At 42.8% G+C, this 24397-nt stretch overlaps 1 protein-coding gene across 2 annotated transcripts; it reads right to left on the bottom strand.

Annotated features, from left to right (window-relative positions):
• Positions 1-6909: 6909 nt before the first annotated feature.
• On the bottom strand, positions 6910-23596 carry LOC124037834 (cytoplasmic polyadenylation element-binding protein 2-like). 2 transcript variants are annotated; one of them, XM_046352947.1, is made up of 11 exons: positions 22148-23596; positions 20096-20368; positions 17300-17390; positions 14885-14935; positions 13439-13462; positions 11808-11975; positions 11607-11696; positions 10456-10574; positions 10198-10312; positions 9561-9742; positions 6910-8274 (listed from the first exon to the last, which is right to left on the bottom strand). In XM_046352947.1, the coding sequence occupies exons 1-11, from the start codon at positions 22667-22669 to the stop codon at positions 8047-8049; spliced, it is 1863 nt and encodes a 620-aa protein (XP_046208903.1). In that variant the 5' UTR covers positions 22670-23596; the 3' UTR covers positions 6910-8046. The 2 variants fall into 2 exon arrangements, with proteins under 2 accessions (XP_046208903.1, XP_046208904.1); XM_046352948.1 differs by lacking the exon at positions 13439-13462.
• Between the last annotated feature and the right edge of the window lie 801 nt (positions 23597-24397).

Below are 24397 nucleotides of genomic sequence, written 5' to 3'. Positions count from 1 at the left end.
ACAGTAAAAGAAGGACAGAGAGGAGGGGAAATAGGGCCTTTGGTAAAGGAGTGCTGTAGGATGGGATCCTGGCTGGTGTTTGGCTACTGACACACCATTTCTCAGTGGAAACACAGCTAGGTGTTCTGAGTGGGCAAATGACCGTCACGTTTACCCTGGTCATGGTCAAACCTGGCCATCTGTCAAAACTGATCTCAAAACCCATTTACTCTGAAACTATCTTCCCTCGCTCCCACACTCTCTCAGGATGCTTGATGTGCTAAGCAGTATATCATATGGACTGCACAATGATCCTGGCCTTATATTATTTACTAGTCCCAGTGGAGCCCAGCCTCTGGCTGGGTCAATCTATAACGCAACATTTAAGCACTTTTCAAGAAGACTAGATTACATACAGGTAACTGCTAAAATAAAGGAAACACCAACATAAAGTGTCTTAATAGGGTGTTGAGCCAGGACAGCTTCAATGCACCTTGGCATAGATTCTACAAGAGTCTGGAACTCTATAGGAGGGATGCGACACCATTCTTCCTTGAGAAATTACATCATTTTGTGTTTTGTTGGTAGAAAATGCTGTCAGGTGCAGAATCTCCCGTAAGTGTTCAATGGGTTGAGATCTGGTGACACACACACACACAAATACACACCCTCTTTAAACCCCCTATGCTCCTTAGAGACCCCTCTTTCAAAGTCACTGAGATCTCTTCTTCTTGCCATTAAACAATGGGCAACTGGACATTTGTATACATGACCCTAAGAATGATGGAATGTTAATTGGTTAATTAACTCAGGAACCACACCTGTGTGGAAGCAGCTGCTTTCAATGTACTTCGTGTTAACTTATTTTGACAGTTACCTGTATGTTTCATATCACTCACTACACTCCTATTCAGACATACAACTAAAATACTCCTTATGCAGTTAGGCTAGAAAGCAGATGGTAATTTCTCCCTATATACTGTGTGCTTAGTCAAGAATAGCTAAGCAATAGTGATGGCATCCTAAACCAGTGGTTCCCAACCACGGATAGAAGGACCCATGGGGGTACTCGAGAAGACTCATGAGACCATAGGCTTACATGCATGAGGAGGTACATCAGGGGAACTCCGGGCAAAGAAAAACAACTGTCCTAAACATTAGGCAGAGCCATAGAGACAAACACAGAGAAAAACGGCAAGCATGTTGTGTCTGAACAGAATGGGTCTTTATTTATTCAGGAAATGAAAGAAAACAGATTTTAATCAACACACCATTTAAATACAAAACAAACAAACATTTTAATCAACATTATATCTATTTTGCATATCAAAGAACCATTGAGTAATAATTACAATCGGTACACCTCAAACCACTTTTGTGAATCCATACACCAACTCAAATTTAGAAATGAGTTACTTCAACAATATTACAAGGATTTAGCTTAAAAAATTATTCAAATTAAAATAATATCTATGCAATTAGCCTCTTAAAATGGTATATATTGCCACATAAAAATACAAAATAATATCAATGACATACAATATGAAAAATGTTTCAAAGTATTCTACTATTAAATGAAATGTATAAAATGAAAATGAAATGAAATAGAAATATGCATGAAAAAGTATCTCTTTTTGTTAGCAAAACACGATTGAAAATAATTACAATCATTTACATCAGTACAAAGATATCTGGATTTAAAAATAGTTGCAATGAAAAGGGCTTTCTTTTCTGACAGTAAAAAATGACACTGTGGATCAGAAATATGCTAAATATGCAATGAAAAAAATAAATCTGCATTAAAAAGGTTTACACTGTAATTCTTACTTTTTATACAAACATTAGAAACAGTATTGCACGTCACAACACAGAATCGAGGTTAGTCAGCCTTTCAAAATGTGTTATATTCAAGTTTCAGAGCATCTATGAGGAGAGGCACCGCGGGCCTCGATGCAACAGGGGGAGAATCTCAAGTGTCTTCCGTGAATATAATAAAACCCTCAATGTTTCTTTCCTTCAATTAAAAGGTGTAAAGCTGAACTTCTATATCAACCATTTAGACATGTTAAAACAGTTATATAGTAATACATCAATATATACATAATGACATGATTTTTTAAATAGTTTGTTTATTTTTTTCCTTCAACAGAGCCCGGCTTAATAACATAATTAGAATATTAGGACAACTAAAATATGTATCATAATAATCATAACAAACCTATTGAAATAAAGAAATACAATCAAAATCAAATAGTTATTTGTCTACTAAAAAGTGAAATAAATATGATTCTTAAAAATACAAAGACACACACATTCAGTGCCTTCGGAAAGTATTCAGACCCCTTGGCTTTTTCCACATTTTGTTATGTTACAACCTTACTCTAACATTTATTAAATTGTTTCCCCCCCTCATCAATCTACACACAATGCCCAATAATGACAAAATATTTGCACATGTATTAAGTACCTTTACTCAGAACATGTTGAAGCACTTTTGGCAGCGATTACAGCATTGGATCTTCTTGGGTATGACAATACAAGCTTGGCACACCTGTATTTGGGGAGTTGCTCCCATTCTTCTCTGCAGATCTTCTCAAGCTCTGTCAGGTTGGATGGGGAGCGTTGCTGCATAGCTATTTACAGGTCTCTCCAGAGATGTTCGGTCGGGTTCAAGTCTGGGCTCTGGCTGGGCCACTCAAGGCCATTCAGAGACTTGTCCCAAAGCCACTCCTGCTTTGTCTTGGCTGTGTGCTTAGGGTCGTTGTCCTATTGGAAGGTGAACCTTCGCCCCCGTCTGAGGTCTTGAGCACTCTGAAGCAGGTTTTTGGCAAACTCCAAGTGGACTGTCATGTGCCTTTTACTGAGGAGTGGCTTCCGTCTGGCCACTCTACCATAAAGGCCTGATTGGTGGAGTGCTGCAGAGATGGTTGTCCTTCTTGAAGGTTCTCCAATCTCCACAGAGGAACTCTAGAGATCTGTCAGAGTGACCATTGGATTCTTGGTCACCTCCCTCCCCCAATTGCTCAGTTTGGCCAGGCGGCCAGCTCTATGAAGAGTCTTGGTGGTTCTAAACTTCTTCCATTTAAGAATGATGGAGGCCACTGTGTAATTGGGGACCTTCAATGCTGCAGAAATGTTTTGGTACCCTTCCCCAGAGCTGTGCCTCGACACAATCCTGTCTCGTAGCTCTACGGAAATTCCTTCGACCTCTTGGCTTGGTTTTTGCTCTGACATGCATTGTGTGGGCCTTTCCAAATCATGTAAAATCAATTGAATTTACCGCAGGTGGACTCCAACAATCATGTTGTAGAAACATCTCAAGAATGATCAATGGAGACAGGATGCACCTGAGCTCAATTTCGAATGTCATAGAATACTTATGCAAATACAATGTCTAAAAACCTGTTTTTGCTTTGTCATTATGGGGTATTTTTTGTAGATTGCTGAGAATTTGTATTAATTTAATCAATTTTAGAATAATGCTGTAACATAATAAGACATGAAAAAAGTCAAGGGGTCTGAATACTTTCCGAAGGCACTGTACAAATTAACAGTGTTCAACATATTACTCAAATTACTCAACAAACAGCACAAGGAGTCAAGTGTTACAGGGCAATGGTGACAATGTAAAAGCGAGCTCTGTTCTGTTCTGAGCAGAACACCAACCACACCACGAACGCCGTACGAGAACTCTCGAGTACAAGTAGGGTGGCTGGTGGCTAAAGGATCCCTCATTTGCTTTGAAGGTGTTGCTCATCATTTTTTGGCTACCATTTTGTAGAGCCAGTCATCGTAGCTCAGCACCCTATTAACTTACAGAGAGCCGGGCAGAAACACATTCTCTGTAACAACGGGACTCAGTTTGAATATATTAGAACGTATTAGATAACTACTTCCTTCACATAGAAAAACCTAAGACCACCGCCTCCGCACACAATTATGAAAAAAGTTGTATTCAATAAATCATCTGTTAGAATTATAAATAGGTAGAAGTTTGTTAGAACAGAATTTTTCATGAGTAATGAAATGGAGCAAAATAGGTTGTTACCCAAACCACGTCCGCATTCTATCAGCTATCTAACTGAAAAATGAGTCAAGAATCAAATCATCCAAGGGAAAAGAGAGGGAAATATAGAAAGGGAAGTGCATAATATATTATCAAAAGTGATTAGAGATGCTTAGGACAGGGAGGGGGTCACAAGTTCAAGACGTTAAACAAATGAATGTTCTAATAATACAGTATGTGAATAAAGTAACATAAAATCGTATCCCCATAGGGTAGTAACAGCAACACTTGACACCTGACCTACGGGATACCAAGGACTCCACACCAGGGCATGAAACACTATGACACAGGAATAACAGGGATATTACCCTGTAGAGATACAGACGTGTACAGTACCATACAGCTGATATGCTAATTCACCAGCAGGTCATTACTCACAGAGAGAGGGATTGTCCCCTGAAAAAGTATTTAAGAGCGATGTCCTCACAGGGTCACAGTTAGAGAAAACGAAGAACACAGTTAATATGTATTCTGCAGACCCAAATGTTTTATTATTATCAGTGAAGGGGTGTGTCTTTGTCATCTTTCACTAGCAGGACATAGAACTTGGCCACTTTCTATAGGTCTGGAGTCTCATAACTAGTAATTACTGTACATATGAGAGACAGATTTCTTATAGAACAGTTTCATCCAACTGCAAAATTCATCGCCTGATAACACGACCCAGGAACAAATATTGGACAGAATCTTCCTTACGAATCCTTCTCCATGACAACATTTGAACAGCGGTATGGATTAGCCAACTAGTGTAACACATGGCACACTACACTGCACAAACACACATCTCCCAGTCGTATGCCTGCAGTTGGCTGATCCAGCCAGGCTACTGTGTGTGTTTTTGGTCTTTTAAGTGCTTTGCTACATTAGAGTAACCACAGTAACTATAAAAAGGTGGGGAGGAAAGGAGGGGTGAAGGCAAAATATTGTGATGTTCTCATTCTCGTATATCTACATTGTTACTGAACTAAAACCTCTGTCCACACACTAACAAGACCCACACAGACAGCACAGAGACGACACTAGCCACTGACTAAACACCACTCAGCTTCTCAACAGCTTCTTCACTCCTCACAAACCACCACGTCACAAAATGGTGGCATCCACTAGTCTAGAACCAATATAGCATTTTTTTTTGTATAAGTATGTCGGATCAAACAACGTATCAACATCAATGCATGCAAGATGTTTTAGGTAAGTAGTTTTAATGTATTTGTCTTGATCGCCATGGTATTTTGAACACCTAGGCTTCTATTGTTTTTGTACATGCTACTCACAGTAGGATTTAGTGGTTTCTGTTATATGATATCTGTTGTATGATATCTGTTTATGTATGATATCTGCTATATGATATCTGTTATATGATATCTGTTATATGATATCTGTTTATGTATGATATCTGTTATATGATATCTGTTATATGAGATCTGTTTATGTATGATATCTGTTATATGATATCTGTTAATGTATGATATCTGTTATATGATATCTGTTATATGATATCTGTTATATGATATCTGTTATATGATATCTGTTATATGATATCTGTTTATGTATGATATCTGTTATATGATATCTGTTATATGATATCTGTTTATGTATGATATCTGTTATATGATATCTGTTTATGTATGATATCTGTTATATGATATCTGTTTATGTATGATATCTGTTATATGATATCTGTTATATGAGATCTGTTTATGTATGATATCTGCTATATGATATCTGTTATATGATATCTGTTTATGTATGATATCTGTTATATGATATCTGTTTATGTATGATATCTGTTATATGATATCTGTTATATGAGATCTGTTTATGTATGATATCTGCTATATGATATCTGTTATATGATATCTGTTATATGAGATCTGTTTATGTATGATATCTGCTATATGATATCTGTTATATGATATCTGTTTATGTATGATATCTGTTATATGATATCTGTTTATGTATGATATCTGTTATATGATATCTGTTATATGAGATCTGTTTATGTATGATATCTGCTATATGAGATCTGTTTATGTATGATATCTGTTATATGATATCTGTTATATGATATCTGTTAATGTATGATATCTGTTATATGATATCTGTTAATGTATGATATCTGTTATATGATATCTGTTATATGATATCTGTTATATGATATCTGTTGTATGATATCTGTTATATGAGATCTGTTTATGTATGATATCTGCTATATGATATCTGTTATATGATATCTGTTATATGATATCTGTTTATGTATAATATCTGTTATATGATATCTGTTAATGTATGATATCTGTTATATGATATCTGTTATATGATATCATTTTATGTATGATATCTGATATCTGATATCATTTTATGATATCTGTTAATATGATATCTGTTATATGATATCATTTTATGTATGATATCTGTTGTATGATATCTGTTATATGATATCTGTTTATGTATGATATCTGTTATATGATATCTGTTATATGATATCTGTTATATGATATCTGTTTATGTATGATATCTGTTATATGATATCTGTTATATGAGATCTGTTTATGTATGATATCTGTTATATGATATCTGTTATATGATATCTGTTAATGTATGATATTTGTTATATGATATCTGTTATATGATATCTGTTATATGATATCTGTTTATGTATGATATCTGTTATATGATATCTGTTATATGATATCTGTTAATGTATGATATCTGTTATATGATATCTGTTATATGAGATCTGTTTATGTATGATATCTGTTATATGATATCTGTTATATGATATCTGTTTATGTATGATATCTGTTATATGATATCTGTTATATGATATCTGTTATATGATATCTGTTGTATGATATCTGTTGTATGATATCTGTAGTATGATATCTGTTATATGATATCTGTTATATGATATCTGTTATATGATATCTGTTATATGATATCTGTTTATATATGATATCTGTTTCCTGTATGTGTTGGTTAAGTCTATCCTTTATGTGTTGGTTAAGTCTATCCTGCATGTGTTGGTTAAGTCTATCCTGCATGTGTTGGTTAAGTCTATCCTGTATGTGTTGGTTAAGTCTATCCTGTATGTGTTGGTTAAGTCTATCCTGCATGTGTTGGTTAAGTCTGTCCTTCATGCACAAACATGCATTTTAATTTTCACATTCTATTCTTCCATGGCAATGGGGGCCATGAGTGTTTGAGTGCAGACTGCATTTAATTTTCAAGATTACGGTTTACAGATGCTGTTAATATATAACACCTATACATCTATTCATATATTATGTATAGCAGCAAAGCTTCTAATATAGCTTGTGATTCAAAATGTTAAGTAGAGTTAATACAAACCAGATTCATATTTATAGTTGTATTTTTTCAGGTCAAAATGAGAGCAAAGATAACCCTATAATTTTTGTACCTCTTCCCCAATAAGGAAAAAGAGAACATAGCAACAATGAACAATTAAAGTTTGTTTTGTGGCAGAAGTGTATCCCTGTTACGCTTCCTATCATTTTGCTACCTTTGGTAAATGACCTGGGGCAGGCGTCCAGATTATAGAATCAAGGTTTTCCCAGAAACAAGGGCACGCTACACCCACTAGGGGGTGGCTAGCAGCAGGCAGACAGACAGACAGACAGACAAGCTACCCCCATGCAAAGACATTCTCATATCTAAGTTAAATCTCACATATAAAAATAATTTGAAAAACTACAAAACATCTATCTCTTTTTAAATATCCTCTTAAAAAACATGAAGGTACCACAAAAAAAGTTGTTAGAGCCTGAGATGTGAAAGGGGGGGGGGGATTGGTGAAAACTGAGGCTTGTAATGTTTGGCTGCTACAAAAGATAGATATATTGTATACTGTTATGCACTCTACACTGATAGCTTACGGTAAGAAGCAGGGCGATGACACTTTTTCCTGCCTGGCGATGTCTCTCTTCATTGACTGTTGCTTCTGACCATGTCTCCATAGTGACATGTGATCGCGTTTCTCTTCAGTTCCAGCGGAAGTGAATTTGCCTTGGGCGGTCAGCCCCCTCTTTGACCAGCGGCTTGTGGAACTCTCGGCCGGCGCGGGAGTGGATGTTAGCCCAGCAGAACTCACAGTAGTACTGCAGGCAGGTCACGTTGGCGCAGAAGAAAGGGGCAAACTTCCCCCCACAACGCGCCCCCTGGCACTCATCACAAAGCTGGTCATCCAGGACATAGGGCTTCACCTCCACCTGCAGGGGTACAGGGGCATAGAGGGGATGAGAAGTGGAATACTCAGACACAGCACAGATACATACACTGAGTGTATAAAACATTAGGAAACACCTTCCCAATATTGAGTTGCACCCCATTTTGCCCTCAGAACAGCCTCAATTTGTCGGGGCATGGACTCCACAAGGTGTCAAAAGCGTTCCACCGGGATGCTGGCCCATGTTGACTCCAATGCTTCCCACAGTTCTGTCAAGTTGGCTGGATGTCCTTTGGGTGGTGGACCATTCTTGACACACACAGGAAACTGTTGAGCGTGAAAAACCCAGCAGCGTTGCAGTTCTTGACAAACTCAATCCCGTGCGCCTGGCACCTACCACCATCCATACCCTGTTCAAATGCACTTAAATATTTTGTCTTGCCCATTCACCCTCTGAATGGCACACACACACACACACACATCCATCAAAAATTGTCTCAAGACTTCAAAATCATTTTTTAACCTGTCTACACTGATTGAAGAGGTGAGATCATATCTTTCACCTGGATTCACCTGGTCAGTCTATGTCATGGGAAAGAGCAGGTGCTCCTAATGTTTTGCAAGCTCAGTGTATACTGAGAAAGGCAATAGGATAAGTGTATATTTGACCGGCAGACAATCTGCAGTATGGCGGCGGACGGCATTATGCTAACCCAACTTTTATGCCTTTCCTTAACCTCAGCGAAACAACCTACATTTAACCTAAACCTGACATTTGTTCCTAAACCTAACCTTAATTAATTTCGACCAGTATGCCTAAATTAAGCTTTTGTTCTGCCTGTCGAAAATCCAAATAATATACCTATAAAATAATAGGTGTGGATGTAAATACATGAAGCATACAGCATGTAAATACACTGAGAAAGCACAGATAAAATGCTGGTATACATAGTGAGAGATGAACATGCTACTATACAAATAAGGACAGGGTTGAGGCTCAGTGAGATTTAAAGACAACGGAGTCAGCGCTGAGAAATGGAACTAATTCAATCAGCACTAACAAGCATTCTCTTCTCCATAGCAACCACCGTCTAACTATCTGCGTTTGATGCTGAGGGAACACACACACTCTTTTCCTTTGAACCACAAATCCTCAGGAGGGCTGATCCTCTCACACGCTCCCTCTCTTACTCTCTCTCTCTCTCTTCATCCCTAGAAAATCATGAGGAGAACGTCTCTGACAGGATTGTGTGGTTAATGAGAGGGAGCGGTAGGTGGGAGGGAGGGAAGGATGGCAGGGAAAGAGGGAGAAAGGGAGGAGGGCTATACCCGCTTGTCAATGTCTCCATGTTGCAGCTGGACGAATCTGGCGCTGATAGCAGCGATGTAACTCTGCTGATTGGAGAAGGCCACGCGCCCCGCCCCTTTTGGGTACTTGAGCTCTGGATCGGTGTCGATGCCAGCGTAGCAGACCCCCCCATAGAGACGGTCCATAATCATGGCCAACTCCACTGGAGAGAGATGAGAGAAAGAGCAGAAGAAACGAGAGAGAACGGGGGGAGGAGATGGGGAGGTGACACATGAGAAGGTGAGATGGGGGAGGGGCAAGAGCGAAAGAGTGGAGGAGGGGGTTGTCAGATGAATTATACGAGATGTGATTACACGGGGGAAACATTGCCAGCATTTCAGACGGTCCATATTACTTCAAACACAACATCTGTTTATCTATTTACCATCACCAACATACCGATCCAATTACATACTGAGTAGATCAACTAGAGCAGAGCTGCCCAACCCTCTACTTGGAGAGCTACTGTCCTGTAGGTTTTCACTCCAACCCTAATCTAGCACACCTTAATAATTATCTGGTTGATAAACTGAACCAGGTTAGACTTGGGTTGGGGTGAAAAACTACAGGAGCGTTGGAGAGCTCTGTGATAGAGGGAGATTGTGTGTGTGTGTTTACCTGCTCTGAGAGGGCGTGGAACGCCTCCTACGAAGATGGTCTTTCGAGGATCCAGAGCCTGAGAGCCGTCCATCACAAAGTCACTGTCACTCAAGTTCCATGGACGAATCTGGACCTAGAGACACACACCCGTACACACATATCCCATACATTTAATCATCGCCAGATAGAATTACACAGTGTAGGTGTTGCTAGTCTCACAGATGTCCTTGCTGGTGGGAATGGCCCAACAGAGAGCTGGGTTTGTGTTGGACTCACAGGCTTGTCTTTGATGGTGGGGCTGGAGACACAGAGGTAGAGCTTGCCGTCCTCCTCCATGCAGGCCTCGATCAGAGCCTGCACTGAGCTCTCCTCCTGGAACAGCAGGAAGGCGTAACCTAGGCAACACACACAACACACTCTCAGGGGATAGCACCTGGAAAGCATATCCAATAGTGGGGGGAAATACTGCTACAAATACACTGAATTATTCCCATTTGACCAAGTACTATATACATAGACTATGTAGGTAGTCATAATGGAAAGAGAATGTGGGTTAACTTAGCTGTGCTGTCTCTTCCAGCAGTCACAGGGACTGCATTGATAGCTACAGGCCATATATATACAGTATATGGTGCTAAAACATACCTTTATGACATACTGTACCTTTATGACATGCTGTACCTTTATAACATACTGTACCTTTATAACATACTGTACCTTTATGACATACTGTACCTTTATGACATTCTGTACCTTTATGACATGCTGTACCTTTATAACATACTGTACCTTTATAACATACTGTACCTTTATGACATGCTGTACCTTTATGACATGCTGTACCTTTATAACATACTGTACCTTTATGACATACTGTACCTTTATGACATGCTGTACCTTTATGACATACTGTACCTTTATGACATACTGTACCTTTATGACATGCTGTACCTTTATGACATACTGTACCTTTATGACATACTGTACCTTTATGACATGCTGTATCTTTATAACATACTGTACCTTTATGACATGCTGTACCTTTATGACATACTGTACCTTTATGACATACTGTACCTTTATGACATGCTGTACCTTTATGACATGCTGTACCTTTATAACATACTGTACCTTTATGACATGCTGTACCTTTATGACATACTGTACCTTTATGACATACTGTACCTTTATGACATACTGTACCTTTATGACATGCTGTACCTTTATGACATGCTGTACCTTTATAACATACTGTACCTTTATGACATGCTGTACCTTTATGACATACTGTACCTTTATGACATACTGTACCTTTATGACATACTGTACCTTTATGACATGCTGTACCTTTATAACATACTGTACCTTTATGACATACTGTACCTTTATGTCAGTTTCAGTTAAAGGAATTCTGAGCAGAGCTTTACCTTTCGGGGGGAAGTAGGATTTGCTCTCAGCCTTGTGTGGCCAGTCCACCACCAGGTGGCCAAAGCGACGGAAACTGTTGGTGATCTCATCTGACGAGAGAAAGATAGAAGGAGGAGGGAGCAGGGAGCAGGGGGAAAGAAGAAGGAACCAACGTGAGTTACTGAACTAACACGATTGCGTTATGCTCTTCCTCCTCTCACCTTCATCTATGTCAGGGGGAAGGCCGCCCACAAACACTTTGCGGGAGAAACGCTCAATGCACTCCCCGTTTGGGTGGGGGTAACAGTTGGTGTCAAGCCCTGGGACTCCCTGGTTACCGTGCCCGTCATCAAGGAGGCTGTCTTCAATTGGGAACAGGGACGAGCGGCCTTGAGAAGAAGAGGTCAGAGGTCAGACCGCATAGACAATGACATCCACATAGATACACACAAACATACATACAGTCACATCACAAGGCACCCATACTTCTGCTGTGCACATTCAATATTTGGGGGTTTGTAAACAACAGAAGAAACCAATGGTTCTGTACCATCTCTGTTATAACACCCAATGACAGTTATTAGATTGAACACTCGTGGAGCCCAATTGCTTAATGTTATATATCTCAGAGGTGGCTGGTGGGAAGAGCTATAGGAGGACAGGCTCATTTTTATGGCTGGAATGGAATAAATGGAAAAGTATCAAACCTATGGACACCACATTTTTGACTCTGTTCCATTAATTCCATTCCAGCCATTACAATGAGCCCTTCCTCCTATAGCTCCTCCCACCAGCCTGCTCTGATATACTTCTCGTTTTATAATGAATCACATGATAAATGCACAGGGTCTATAACAACATGTGCCACAACTGTCATCAGGCTTTGTGCTTTGTAGCTACAATGTAAAGTATAAACATGAAGTGAAAGAGGATTATGTGCAATCTAGTATAGATGTGCTGTAAGACCAAGACACGCAACCATGAATTGTCCAGCCAGAGCTCTGTGACTGACTGACAGACAGCAGACAGAGAGGGACAGGATAGAGATCTGGTAAGAAAGCAGTAGCAGGGGTTAGAGTAATGGACTGAGGAAAACCTATGGTTTACTGAGTCTGGAACCTATAGCAATGTGCTATGTCTGGATGTAAACACATATGGTGCAGCACAGTGAGTGACCTGTAACATAGTACAATCAAAAACAAAAAGCAAATGCTGATACAAGAAGCAACTGTTTGGGACACCACGTATTATTCATACTAAATCCTTTTTTTTTTGTCTCCCACATCAGTTAAAGGCCCAATGCATTCGCTTGGAAACAATATCAAATCATTTCTGGGTAACAATTAATATACCTTACTGTCATAGTTTTCCATTAAAATGGAAAAATATATACATTATACATTACACAGATATATACAAAACTATTCTTCAAGGAGGAATTTTGCTGAGACTGTCTGGGAGTGGTCTGAGTGGGGAGGGGAAACTTAAAACTAGCTGTTATTGGCAGAGAGGTTTGGAGCTCTGTTATTGGTCTATTAACCTATTTAGTAACCAACTAGTAACTATCAGGAAATGACACCGATAAAAAAAGACACACTTTTACAGTGCTAGTTTCATCAGCTGTTTTACAATATGATACAAAAAACACAGGAAAAAAAGATAATTTTGACTCAACTGAGCCTTTTCACGGTTGGTGATGAGTCATGCTGACGCTAGAAACACTGAATCGTTTGTAATCCAGACACTGTTTTGGTAGCTGCAGTTCAGTAGAATTAAACCATGCTGTGTAGTGTATGTACACGCAACACACATGACATGACACAGACTGCACGTCACAGGAAGGCGGCTTTACCTCGACGTCTCCCATAGCTCCTTGCTGTACGTAAAACAAAGTAAACAGTGGTTTTATGTCTTGCAGACATTCCTCGCAAAGTAAATCACCCACAGACCTGGCTGGTACTACTGACACTACAGAGCAATCAAACTATGGCCCTCTCGTACCTAGTACCATTATTTACCCCTAACCCCTGTCATCTCCTCCTCATCTGACTGCATGGTTGTAGTATCAGAAAACCTTATTATGGTCACAAGATTGTCATTACGTTTCCCTCCACAGTTTTTACGGCAGTAATGTCATTGTGTATCAAAACAAGTGTCATGGAAGTGTCCGTTTCATAAACGTTGACAGATCATTTGTTCGTTCGACATCGTGGGATCTTTTTGTGTCGTTAAAATGAATTACGCAACAGATTGTGGTGGAAATGATTACTTGCGCAATTGTTTGATAGAATAACTAGCATGTGGAGGTACATTTGCTGTCATGCGATGCTATGCTGGTGGTCCTCCCACTGCAACTTGGAAATGCATGCACAGTTTAGGCTACAGGGTGGTGAAAGTGCACAGTGATGAGCTTGATGCTCCTTTCCAATAAATATTGAGGGTCTTCATTTGTATCAAATTAAGTTGCATGATGATCAGTGCTTAGCTGCCAATTAACAAATACAAAATGCTCGTATCCATCTCATCATATAACCTAACCTGTCCAGCCCTTACGAAAACATATTGCAGTCAGAGTGCAGTATAACTGCAGTACACTGCAGTATAACTACAGTGTGCTGCAAATACTGTGTCTAAAATAATACTGTTTTTTTTACTGCAGTAATTTTGCAGTACAACTGCGGTTTCAGTGCAGTATAACTGCATTCTGCAATTACTGAGTCCAAAATACCACACTCGACTGCAGTTACTACACTTTCAAAGCGAACTGTTCTCTGAGAGCAGAATGTGCAAAAAACGAGATTGGGCAAATTTGTCTTAGACTTGGACAACTAGGCATTTCACTTCATCGTGCGAAGGACACTATTAAACATTCCTCTTGGACATACAGTACTTCATTATCTTAAGCCACTGTAGGATTACAGCAACAATGGATATCCCTCATGAGGTTTTTAGGAGTTGACATGATGGCTGACTTTGTCCTATAGATTCTATATACATATATAACAGGAGACATGTTTACTACACTGTTACTACTGTCTACTGTCAGTCTAACTGACACCCACAGCACAGCATAGGAGAACCAACACTACCCATTAAACAAAGCAATCCAGAAGTTCAGAAAATAAATGATGTTCAGAAAAGTGTCAGAAATGTCCATTCTACACATACTGTCTAGCCTGCTTCTCGAACTAGCCTGGTTAAGCGTCTCCAATGTGATAATCATGATATGGAAACATTTACACTGAAAAGGAGATGGAAAAAGAGACACAAGCTGGCGTTGGCCAGGAGAGATAATTACCATTGAGCATGAGCAGGCCGTCGGCTCCGGGGTGAGGGCATCCCACACGGCCTGTCATTAGAGAGAGACACACACACACACACACACACACACACACACACACACACACACACACACACACACACACACACACACACACACACACACACACACACACACACACACACACACACACACACACACACACACACACACACACACACACACACACACACACACACACACACACACACACACACACACAGGGATGAGACTCTCAGCAGATGGAGAGGCCGGGGCGAGGCCATCACGGGCACGGCCATGTATATGGAGCAGCAGCACCCTTGTCACATGGCTATAGCCTACTGAGCTGTAGTGTCAGAAACAGAACACAGAACAATACCCTGTTGATCCATGGAGACAGCTTGAGCTGGAAAATATATATATATATATAGAACTTGCTTAGCATGTTAAGCTACAGAGAATGTTACCTAGAATGCAATGCAAAACCTGAATTACTTGCTATTATGTAAACATCGCCAATGTAAACATCGCCAAAACGTTCTGGTTATCTAAATGTTTTATCACAAAGTAAAACCCTGAATCAATTTGGGTTAACCCTAATGAAGTATCAGAAGCAAAAGTCAGTTATTTAATGGAAAGAACCTCAGACGTGTGAACAGAGAAAGAATGCATACCGGCAAATTATCTGATCTCCAGTTGAAAAAGAAGCAACCCTTTTCCACTGTCATGTTAGCATGGTAGATCTCCCATGCCCAATTAGCTAAGCTCATTTCTAAAGCCCTGTTAGGTTTGTGCTTGCCTTCTGCATCTGCTCTGTTAGCTTAGCCCTGTGCCTAGCAGTCAGGGCTATAAATGGCAAAGACCACCCTCCCCTACTGTCCCCTCCCCTCACCCTCCTCTCCGCACTCCTCTGGCTGTCACATGCGGTGTGTGAATGTGCGATCATGTCTAAATTTAGTCTGTTTCCCTCTGGTTCTCTGTGCTGTGAATACTGGCCTATGTCGGCAGAGCGATGGGTCAGTAACCAGAAGGTCGCTGGTTCGAATCCATGAGCCAACTAGGTGACAAGTCTGCTGGTGTGCCCTTGAGCAAGGCACTTAACACTAATTGTTCCTGTAAGTGGCTCTGGATAAGACTATCTGCTAAATGACTAAAATGTCTGCTCTATCTGCTCCTGCAGGCTAAACAAGAAATTCAACTCAAGAGTCCTGGACAGGTGGAGTACAGGACACTGGCTGTGAGAATAACATTGCTATCTAGACTAGTAAATAATTAACAAGAATAATAGTCTTTCATGGGTAGTATACTGGGCCAAATTCAATGTAAGGGATTGTGCTGTGTACTGTAAATTTAAAATTGTCTCCCAGTCTCTGCCAGTATGTTGAAGCCAGTAGGCTTAACCATCTGTGTAGCTAGCCAGGAGTAATTTTACACTGACTGCAGTTTAACCGGATCTCTCCTCAAGATCCAGCACCTAGGCCAGCCCTGTCACTCTACTCCTGGGCCAGCCCTGTCACTCTACTCCTGGGCCAGCCCTGTCACTCTACTCCTGGGCCAGCCCTGTCACTCTACTCCTGGGCCAGCCCTGTCACTCTACTCCTGGGCCAGCCCTGTCACTCTACTCCTGGGCCAGCCCTGTCACTCTACTCCTGGGCCAGCCCTGTCACTCTACTCCTGGGCCAGCCCTGTCACTCTACTCCTGGGCCAGCCCTGTCACTCTACTCCTGGGCCAGCCCTGTCACTCTACTCCTGGGCCAGCCCATTCACCCTACTCCTGGGCCAGCCCAGTCGCCCTACTCCTGGGCCAGCCCTGTCACCCTACTTCTGGGTCAGCCCTGTCATCCTACTCCTGGGCAAGCTCAGTCACCCTACTCCTGGGCAAGCTCAGTCACCCTACTCCTGGGCCAGCCCTGTCACCCTACAAGCTCAGTCACCCTACTCCTGGGCAAGCTCAGTCACCCTACTCCTGGGCCAGCCCTGTCACCCTACTCCTGGGAAAGCTCAGTCACCCTACTCCTTGTCCCTTTGAGGAGTGTCCTACCCTATCCTATCAGGACAGAGAGTGCTGCCAGGCTGCCTGACTCCTATCTGTCAGTGTGCCTCAGGTTAAGCAGTAGCAGTAGCAGCAGGATCAGGGCTGTAAGTTCATTTAAAGGCACAGCCGGTGGTGGCAGTAATACTTACTCTTACCAGGGAGAACATAAGCTGCTCGCGCTGGGGAAAACAACATGCCTCGAGGAGGGAGCAGGAAGCCTATCAGTTCCTTGGGAAAGAGTATGCTGCGCCTCAAATGCATTCCCCCTAATCACCATTCTCCACAATCACAATGCCCTTCCCCATTATACAGTGAGTAAGTACAGTAAGTATGAGAATTAGCGACGGTGGGGAGGGAGTAAATAAGTAGTGTCTCACCCTTCATTGGATCCTGCTCCGCCCGCATGATGTCAATCAGAGAGCTTTCCAGTGAGTGCATGTTTAGACTGTCGTACATTCTAGATCGATCCTGAGGGGAGAGAGGGAAGGACAGAGATATGAAGGCTTAAACAACTGGGGGAAAAAACTGTCAAACACACACTACTTCTCCACAGACAGGATTGAAAACACTCATCTAAAAGTGGTCCAGTGGTCAATCTGTGTGTGATTTTTAGGTTAATGTGAGGCTAACGTTTACTGCCTGACTCTGAGGCATAAGCCAGGGCCCCTGACAGTCAGAGGAAGGGCAGAGAGAAAAGGCCATTGGTTGGATAATACCAGATTATTACAGGCAGACCGGCCAGGTTCCCTCCAGGCCTGTTTATAGCTGGGCTTTACACAGAGGAAAAAACAGCATGGCCGAGAAACATCATTTAGCCTGTCATCGGGTGGACATTCTAGTTTATGTGATGCTGTAGCAACTGTAGAAAATGAAAGGAGTGTTGCCACACTGTCAGCGAATAAGAATGTAGTACAGGTCTGTGTAGTACAACATCCTTTATATGGTATGACATATCTTATGAAGGATTTACAAAGGCATTATTATGGAATGATCGAAGCGTGTAGGAATGTACACTCCACGGAATAGGCAGTAGGTCACCTCTCTTTCTCTCCCAGTGCCAGCATACACCCCTCTCTCTCTCTCCCCTCTACATATCTCTGTCAATGACGTTCACATCATGATGAAGCACAAATGCAAAAAGCCCTATCCAAACATAACACAGAGGAAGGAAGGAAAAGAGAGGAGACGTGTGTATGGAATCTGAGGAATTGCTAGTCGGACACTGTTTATGGGAATGAACAATTCATGGAGCCTCGCCTGCTTCCTGGAAGAGGAAGAGCAGAGCCATGACAGAAGGGAGAAAGTGATGAGGGGATTACTTTGAAAAATAGATCAGGGGAATAACTAGCGTGTTTTTCCAGTCTCCACCTGGGAAAATACAGTATGGCGACGGTGGCCCACCCAAAGATCCTTTCTTAAGGCCTTCTGCCTCCAGCTTCCCCCTTTGTACTTAAAAGGTCAGAACTGTGCTGTGCATAATTAGATGACATCAGTTATGGGTGTTGAAGTATGTGTACATAGAGCTATAACAACTCCCATCCTGAAATAGACTCAGGTGAAACCTGCTAAACGTGGTGTTAAAGTAGCTTTAAAGCAGCCCTACTCCCTGACACCTCCCACTATGGCAGAAATGAATAACACTGCTCCCGTCTGTTTGAAATGGTAATTCTGCTCATCATCTGGGAGTGACATTGATTCTCAGCTGTGTGTTTTCTAAAGAGCCCCTTTACACTTTCCCCCTTCCTCTCTCCCCCCTATGCTCCCTCCCGGCTCTCTGTCTTCCTCTCTCCCCCTCTGCTCCCTCCCGGCTCTCTGTCTTCCTCTCTCCCCCTCTGCTCCCTCCCGGCTCTCTGTCTTCCTCTCTCCCCCTCTGCTCCCTCCCGGCTCTCTGTCTTCCTCTCTCCCCCTCTGCTCCCTCCCGGCTCTCTGTCTTCCTCTCTCCCCCTCTGCTCCCTCCCGGCTCTCTGTCTTCCTCTCCCCCCTCTGCTCCCTCCCGGCTCTCTGTCTTCATCTCTCCCCCTCTGCTCCCTCCCGGCTCTCTGTCTTCCTCTCTCCCCCCTCTGCTCCCTCCCGGCTCTCTCTTCCTCTCTCCCCCCTGCTTTGCTTTCTCTGTCTGACTTTCTGCGTTTGATGTTTGTCGCCTTCCTGCTCCTTCTTTCCCACAATCCTACACTCTGAAACACTCTGCACTTTGAAAACAGGGCTGCGAATATTAAACTGTCCAATTCCCATCATTTAAACTGTTCTTCTGTCATCCCTGCTATCTCTCTCTACCCCTTAATCGACCACTCTCTCTCAAACACCCACTCTCTCACTCACGCTCTGGCTTCAATATCTAATTCAGGAAATAATTCCGTAATCCTATGAGTCCGGCCCTATTTCACTCACTGCATTAAAATCCTTTTGCACTACACCCACCAGTATACAGTACACACACACACACACACACACACACACACACACACACACACACACACACACACACACACACACACACACACACACACACACACACACACACACACACACACACACACACACACACACACACACACACACACACACACACACACACACATAGACCCCTTCCTAACACACACAGACACCTTCCTAATATTGAGTTGCACCCCATTTTGCCCTCAGAACAGCTTCAATTTGTCAGGGCATGGACTCCACAAGGTGTCGAAAGCCTTCCATAGGGATGCTGATCCATATTGACTCCAATGCTTCCCACAGTTGTGTCAAGTTGGCTGGATGTCCTTTGGGTGGTGGACCATTTTTGATACACACGGGAAACTGTTGAGCGTGAAAAACCCAGCAGCGTTGCAGTTCTTGACACTGGTGTGCTTGGCACCTACTACCATACCCCGTTCAAAGGCACTTAAATCTTTTGTCTTGCCCATTCACCCTCTGAATGGCACACATACACAATTCATGTCTCAATTGTCTCAAGGCTTAAAAATTCTTATTTAACCTGACTTCTCCCCTTCATCTACACTGATTGAAGTGGATTTAACAGGTGACATCAATACGGGATCATAGCTTTCACCTGGATTCACCTGGTCAGTCTATGTCATAGAAAGAGCAGGTGTTCCTAATGTTTTGTAGGTTTAAAGCAGCACTCAGTCTATGCTTACTGAGAAAAACACAGACACCACAGTCAAAGCACGTACCTGGAGAGGCATAAGCGTGTTACTGTTACTGTCTGTTCGGAACATGTTCTCCTCAATCCAGGCCTTGGGGCCCATGGGGCCGGCGGAACGGGGGAACTTGGGCGGTGCGATGACGTTACTGGAGAAGGGTTTTTTCATGGGGGAGACCTGGCTGACAGAGCCCGGGATGCCCATGCCTCCACCACGACGGTGGTCCCGACCCCAGGACATACCACCAGAGCTCCAACCACTCCCCTGGTGACTGCCCCCCCAGGGAGATTGCTTCACCATGGGCTAGAGAGAGAGAGATAGAGAGAGAGAGGACGGGGAGGAGTGGATAGAGGCTGAATGTGAAATTGTATTCATTGTTGGTATTTTGTGTGTTTCTTTTGATCCTGTGTTTCCCTCTGCAACAGCCTACAAAGACCTGGTTCTGCGGAGGGGTTGGAAGGTTAAGAAGATTTAGGGCTTTAAGACGAATACAAAGTATCCTGTGCACACTGACACCACCAACATCCATTTCTCTCTCTCTCTCCCGCTCTCTCTCTCCCGCTCTCTCTCCCTCTCTCTCTCTCTCTCTCGCGCTCTCACTCACTCTCTCTCACCACACACTCACACATTGCCATTTACATTTGAGTAATTTAGTGGACGCTCTTATCCAGAACTACTTAAAGTTAGTGCATTCATCTTAAGATAGCTTGGTGGGATAACCACATATCCCAGTCATAGTAAGTACATGAACCTCTCCCTCAACGTCAGAAAGACAATGGAGCTGATCGTTGACTACAGGAAACGGAGGGCTGACCACGCCCCCATTCACATCGACGGGGCTGTAGTGGAGCGGGTCGAGAACTTCACGTTCTTCGGGGATTCACATCACTAAGGATCTTTCATGGTCCACACACACCAACACAGTCGTGAAGAGGGCACGACAACGCCTCTTCCCCTCAGGAGGCTGAAAAGATTTAACGGTCCTCGAAAAGTTCTACAGTTCTACAGCTGCACCATTGAGAGCATCCTGACTGGCGGCATCACCACTTGGTATGGCAACTGCTTAGCATCTGACCGCAAGGCGCAGGGGGTAGTGCGTACGGCCCAGTACCTCACTGTGGCCATCCAGGACCTGTATACCAGGCGGTGTGAAAGGAAGGCCCTAAAAATGGTCACTTACTCCAGCCACACAAGTCATAAACTGTTCTCTCTGCTACAGCACGGCAAACAGTACCGATGCACCAAGTCTGGCACCAACAGAACCCTGAACAGCTTCTACCCCCAAGCCATAAGACAGCTAAATAGTTAGTTAAATAGTTAACCAAACAGCTACCTGGACTATTTAACTATCTGCATTGACCCTTTCTGCACTAACTTTCTTTTGTCTCATCACACACGCTACTGTTTATTATCTGTGACTTTATTCCTAGTTGTATGTACATATCTACCTCAATTACCTCGTACCCCTGCACACCGACTCAGTATTGGTACCCCGTGTATAGAGCAAAGTTATCGCTGCTCATTGTGTATTTATTATTATGTGTTTTACCTGTCTATTATTTCTCTATTTTCTTTCTCTGCATTGTTGGGAAGGGCCCGTAAGTAAGCATTTCACTGTTAGTCTACACCTGTTGTTTACCAAGTATGTGATGAATACATTTACATTTGAACCTCAGATCTATTAGTCACACGCATGCAAACACACACACACACTCACACAGTATGGGGTTTATTGAATAATGTAATCCCTGCCTTACATTGGCAGCTCTTACATGTTCTGGGAGCACAGGGACACATTTGTTTTCATCATCATAGCTGCTTTTATGCACTTCTGTATAGTAGGCTAACTAACATGTAATAACATATTCATAACCATGGCCTGAGCCTAATACAATCTAGGAGTGACATTGATGTGCACTAATTTACATTAGCTTTACAAAAAACGATTATATTAATATCTCCAACCCACTCTAACAGTTTCTATATATCTGTCATTTTAAAGGATCAATCCTCTATTCTACGGGGATCCTGGTTATGGATTCCGTGTCAACAGATGCGTAGAGAGGACTGGAGATAGCTCACCTGGTGGTGGTGGTTGTAGTTGTTCCTCTGCTGCAGGAAGACGCCTTGCTGGTGCTGATGATGGTGCTGGGGGTGCATCTGGGGGCTGACTGGGGACCGGCGGCTCTGCTGCGTCTGCTGAGGGGCGTTGATCTGGTGCGAGAACGGACTGGTGAAGCCCTGCACGTTAATGCCGGGGCACGGATTAGCCGACACCGGAGAAAAACTCTGGAAGAAGGCTGGGTTGATGGAGGAGGGGATACCGGGATAAAAGCTGTTGTCTGGCTCGGTATGAGCCATCTGATTAATCGCGTTTGCGTGGTGGATAGGGTTGGCCGAGTTGGAGACGGGTGGTGGGGAGCTGGTCTGAACCGACCACGGGGTTCCGAATCCATTGGGTGGAGGTGAAGCTGAGCCACCACTCGGGTTCTGCATCTCTTGGTTCTGGAGGTTTGGAAAACCGCCCCCGAGACTTCCGGCCAACATATTGCCGGTGCCACTGCCATTGCCGTTATTTATATGGTGGGTGATGAGGGAGTCCATTTGTATCTGAACCTTGTTTGGATTTACGGAAGTGGGCGATGGCGACGCGACAGTCTCCACATCGGCTTCAACCTCCCCCACTGGCGAGCCGCTGATTCGTCCGGGGCTGGAGTCTGTGCTGCACGCGGGTTTGGTGGAGACTTGAGCGGTGAAAGGCTGCCTCAGCGGCAGGTGACTGAATTTTCCTTGGGGTAGGTGCGACTCAGTGCATCCAAACTCAGCTAGCTGATATTTTCCAGTCGTGCTGAAGGTCAAATATAGACTGTGTAGGGCAAAAATGATCTTGACCAAAATCTGGATTCTGGTTCAGGTGGTTGTAGTTGGAAGTGAGGGCTCCCAGCTGGTTGTTGGTTTCAATTGGTTGCTGTATCCCGGCTTTATTGACTGTGTTGTTTTTTCTGTACTACTTTTCCTCTGTTGGCGGGGTTCGTTGTTCGGTTGTCACCCCCACAGGCTCATCCTGCATGTTTTGCCGATGCGCAGCAACTGACAGGAACAGTGGGGACACGGCGGCGACGCTACTGTGCGAGACCAAGGGCGAGCCGGGGCGCAACTGGCGGATGGAAACCGGAGAAGAGGAGGAGCAGATATTAGAGAGCGTCCGTCGAGGAGTAGAGCGGTGTCCAGTGGTCTGTAATAAACCAAAACGTAATCACCCATTTATTTATCTACAAATATGGATGAACGCAGTTGTCCATTCCTCCGCATAGAACAACATAGGAGAATGTGCAGAATAGATGCGTCGACAGATAAATAGTATACGAGAGATGAGGGGTTTGTCTCTGTTTGGTCGGCGTTTTCTACAATGAATATTTGTTTCTTATTTTAAACACGATGAATCTAAGCCCCTATTTATTCATGTTAAAGTTAGACTTATTTTGTAGCCTCCGAAATCCAGTCCTGACCGACCGTATACCCCCTCCTCTCGATACCGGCTGTACTGCTGCGGAAGAGGATTAAAGGTCTCGATGAAGTCTACGTCACGACCGCATCAAGTTCTGTTCTATCCCTTGCTCCGCCCTTTTTAGTGAATGCTGCTGATCTCTTCTACCGGGGCCGAGCTGCAAACACCGCATAAATCTTTCATTTTTCACAAGGTCCAGTAGCCTTCTTCGTCATGATGTCCTGATCATTACGCTTTAAATTACACTTATGAGTTTGTCCACTGCAGGTTTGGGCGGGAATGGGAACATCCAGTCCTATGTGTCAGATATCCATCAGATACCCCATCTCCTCCATCATATGCTTTATTCCTACTGATGTTGTGTCACACATGGACTAAAAGCATGCATTCTTGCCTAAAGAGATTGAATATATAGGCCTTAAACAGGTAATTAGCTGTTTTGTGTCCAGAGCAGCTGTCATAGAACAGGGCCAAGTTGCAAAAAACATTTCAAGTGTCCCTTCAATATGTAACTTTTTGGGCGACCCAAACAAATTCACACAGGAATGTGAGTTACAGATTTGTCATTCTCATTGAAAGCACCTCTAAGAAGCAGTAGATATGTTCTATGTGCGCTATTTCTATGCTTCCTGATCTTAAGTTTTGTTTTTGCTTTTACTTTTGGTTTTGTACACCAGCTGAAAATATAATAGTTTTTGGTTATTGAACATATATTTCACAGCGTTTTAGATGGTTTTGTCACATAAACTGAAATTTGGCGAACCATTAGTATTTTAGCAACCAGGAAAGGGCAGAGTGATTTCTGCATGTTGCACCTTCAATGG

The sequence above is a fragment of the Oncorhynchus gorbuscha genome, linkage group LG06, assembly GCF_021184085.1.
Source record: "Oncorhynchus gorbuscha isolate QuinsamMale2020 ecotype Even-year linkage group LG06, OgorEven_v1.0, whole genome shotgun sequence".
Lineage (NCBI taxonomy): Eukaryota > Metazoa > Chordata > Actinopteri > Salmoniformes > Salmonidae > Oncorhynchus > Oncorhynchus gorbuscha.
The sequence above is the reverse complement of the archived record's forward strand: the minus strand, read 5'-3'. Positions and strand labels throughout refer to the sequence as shown.

Coding starts and splice junctions, on each gene's coding strand:
- LOC124037834 (XM_046352947.1), bottom strand. CDS start 22,669: ATGGACTCCCTCATCACCCACCATATAAATAACGGCAATGGCAGTGGC. Junction 13,463..14,884: donor CGGCCTGCTCATGCTCAATG/GTAATTATCTCT, acceptor TTTTACGTACAG/CAAGGAGCTATGGGAGACGT. Junction 8,275..9,560: donor ATGGAGACATTGACAAGCGG/GTATAGCCCTCC, acceptor GTACCCCTGCAG/GTGGAGGTGAAGCCCTATGT.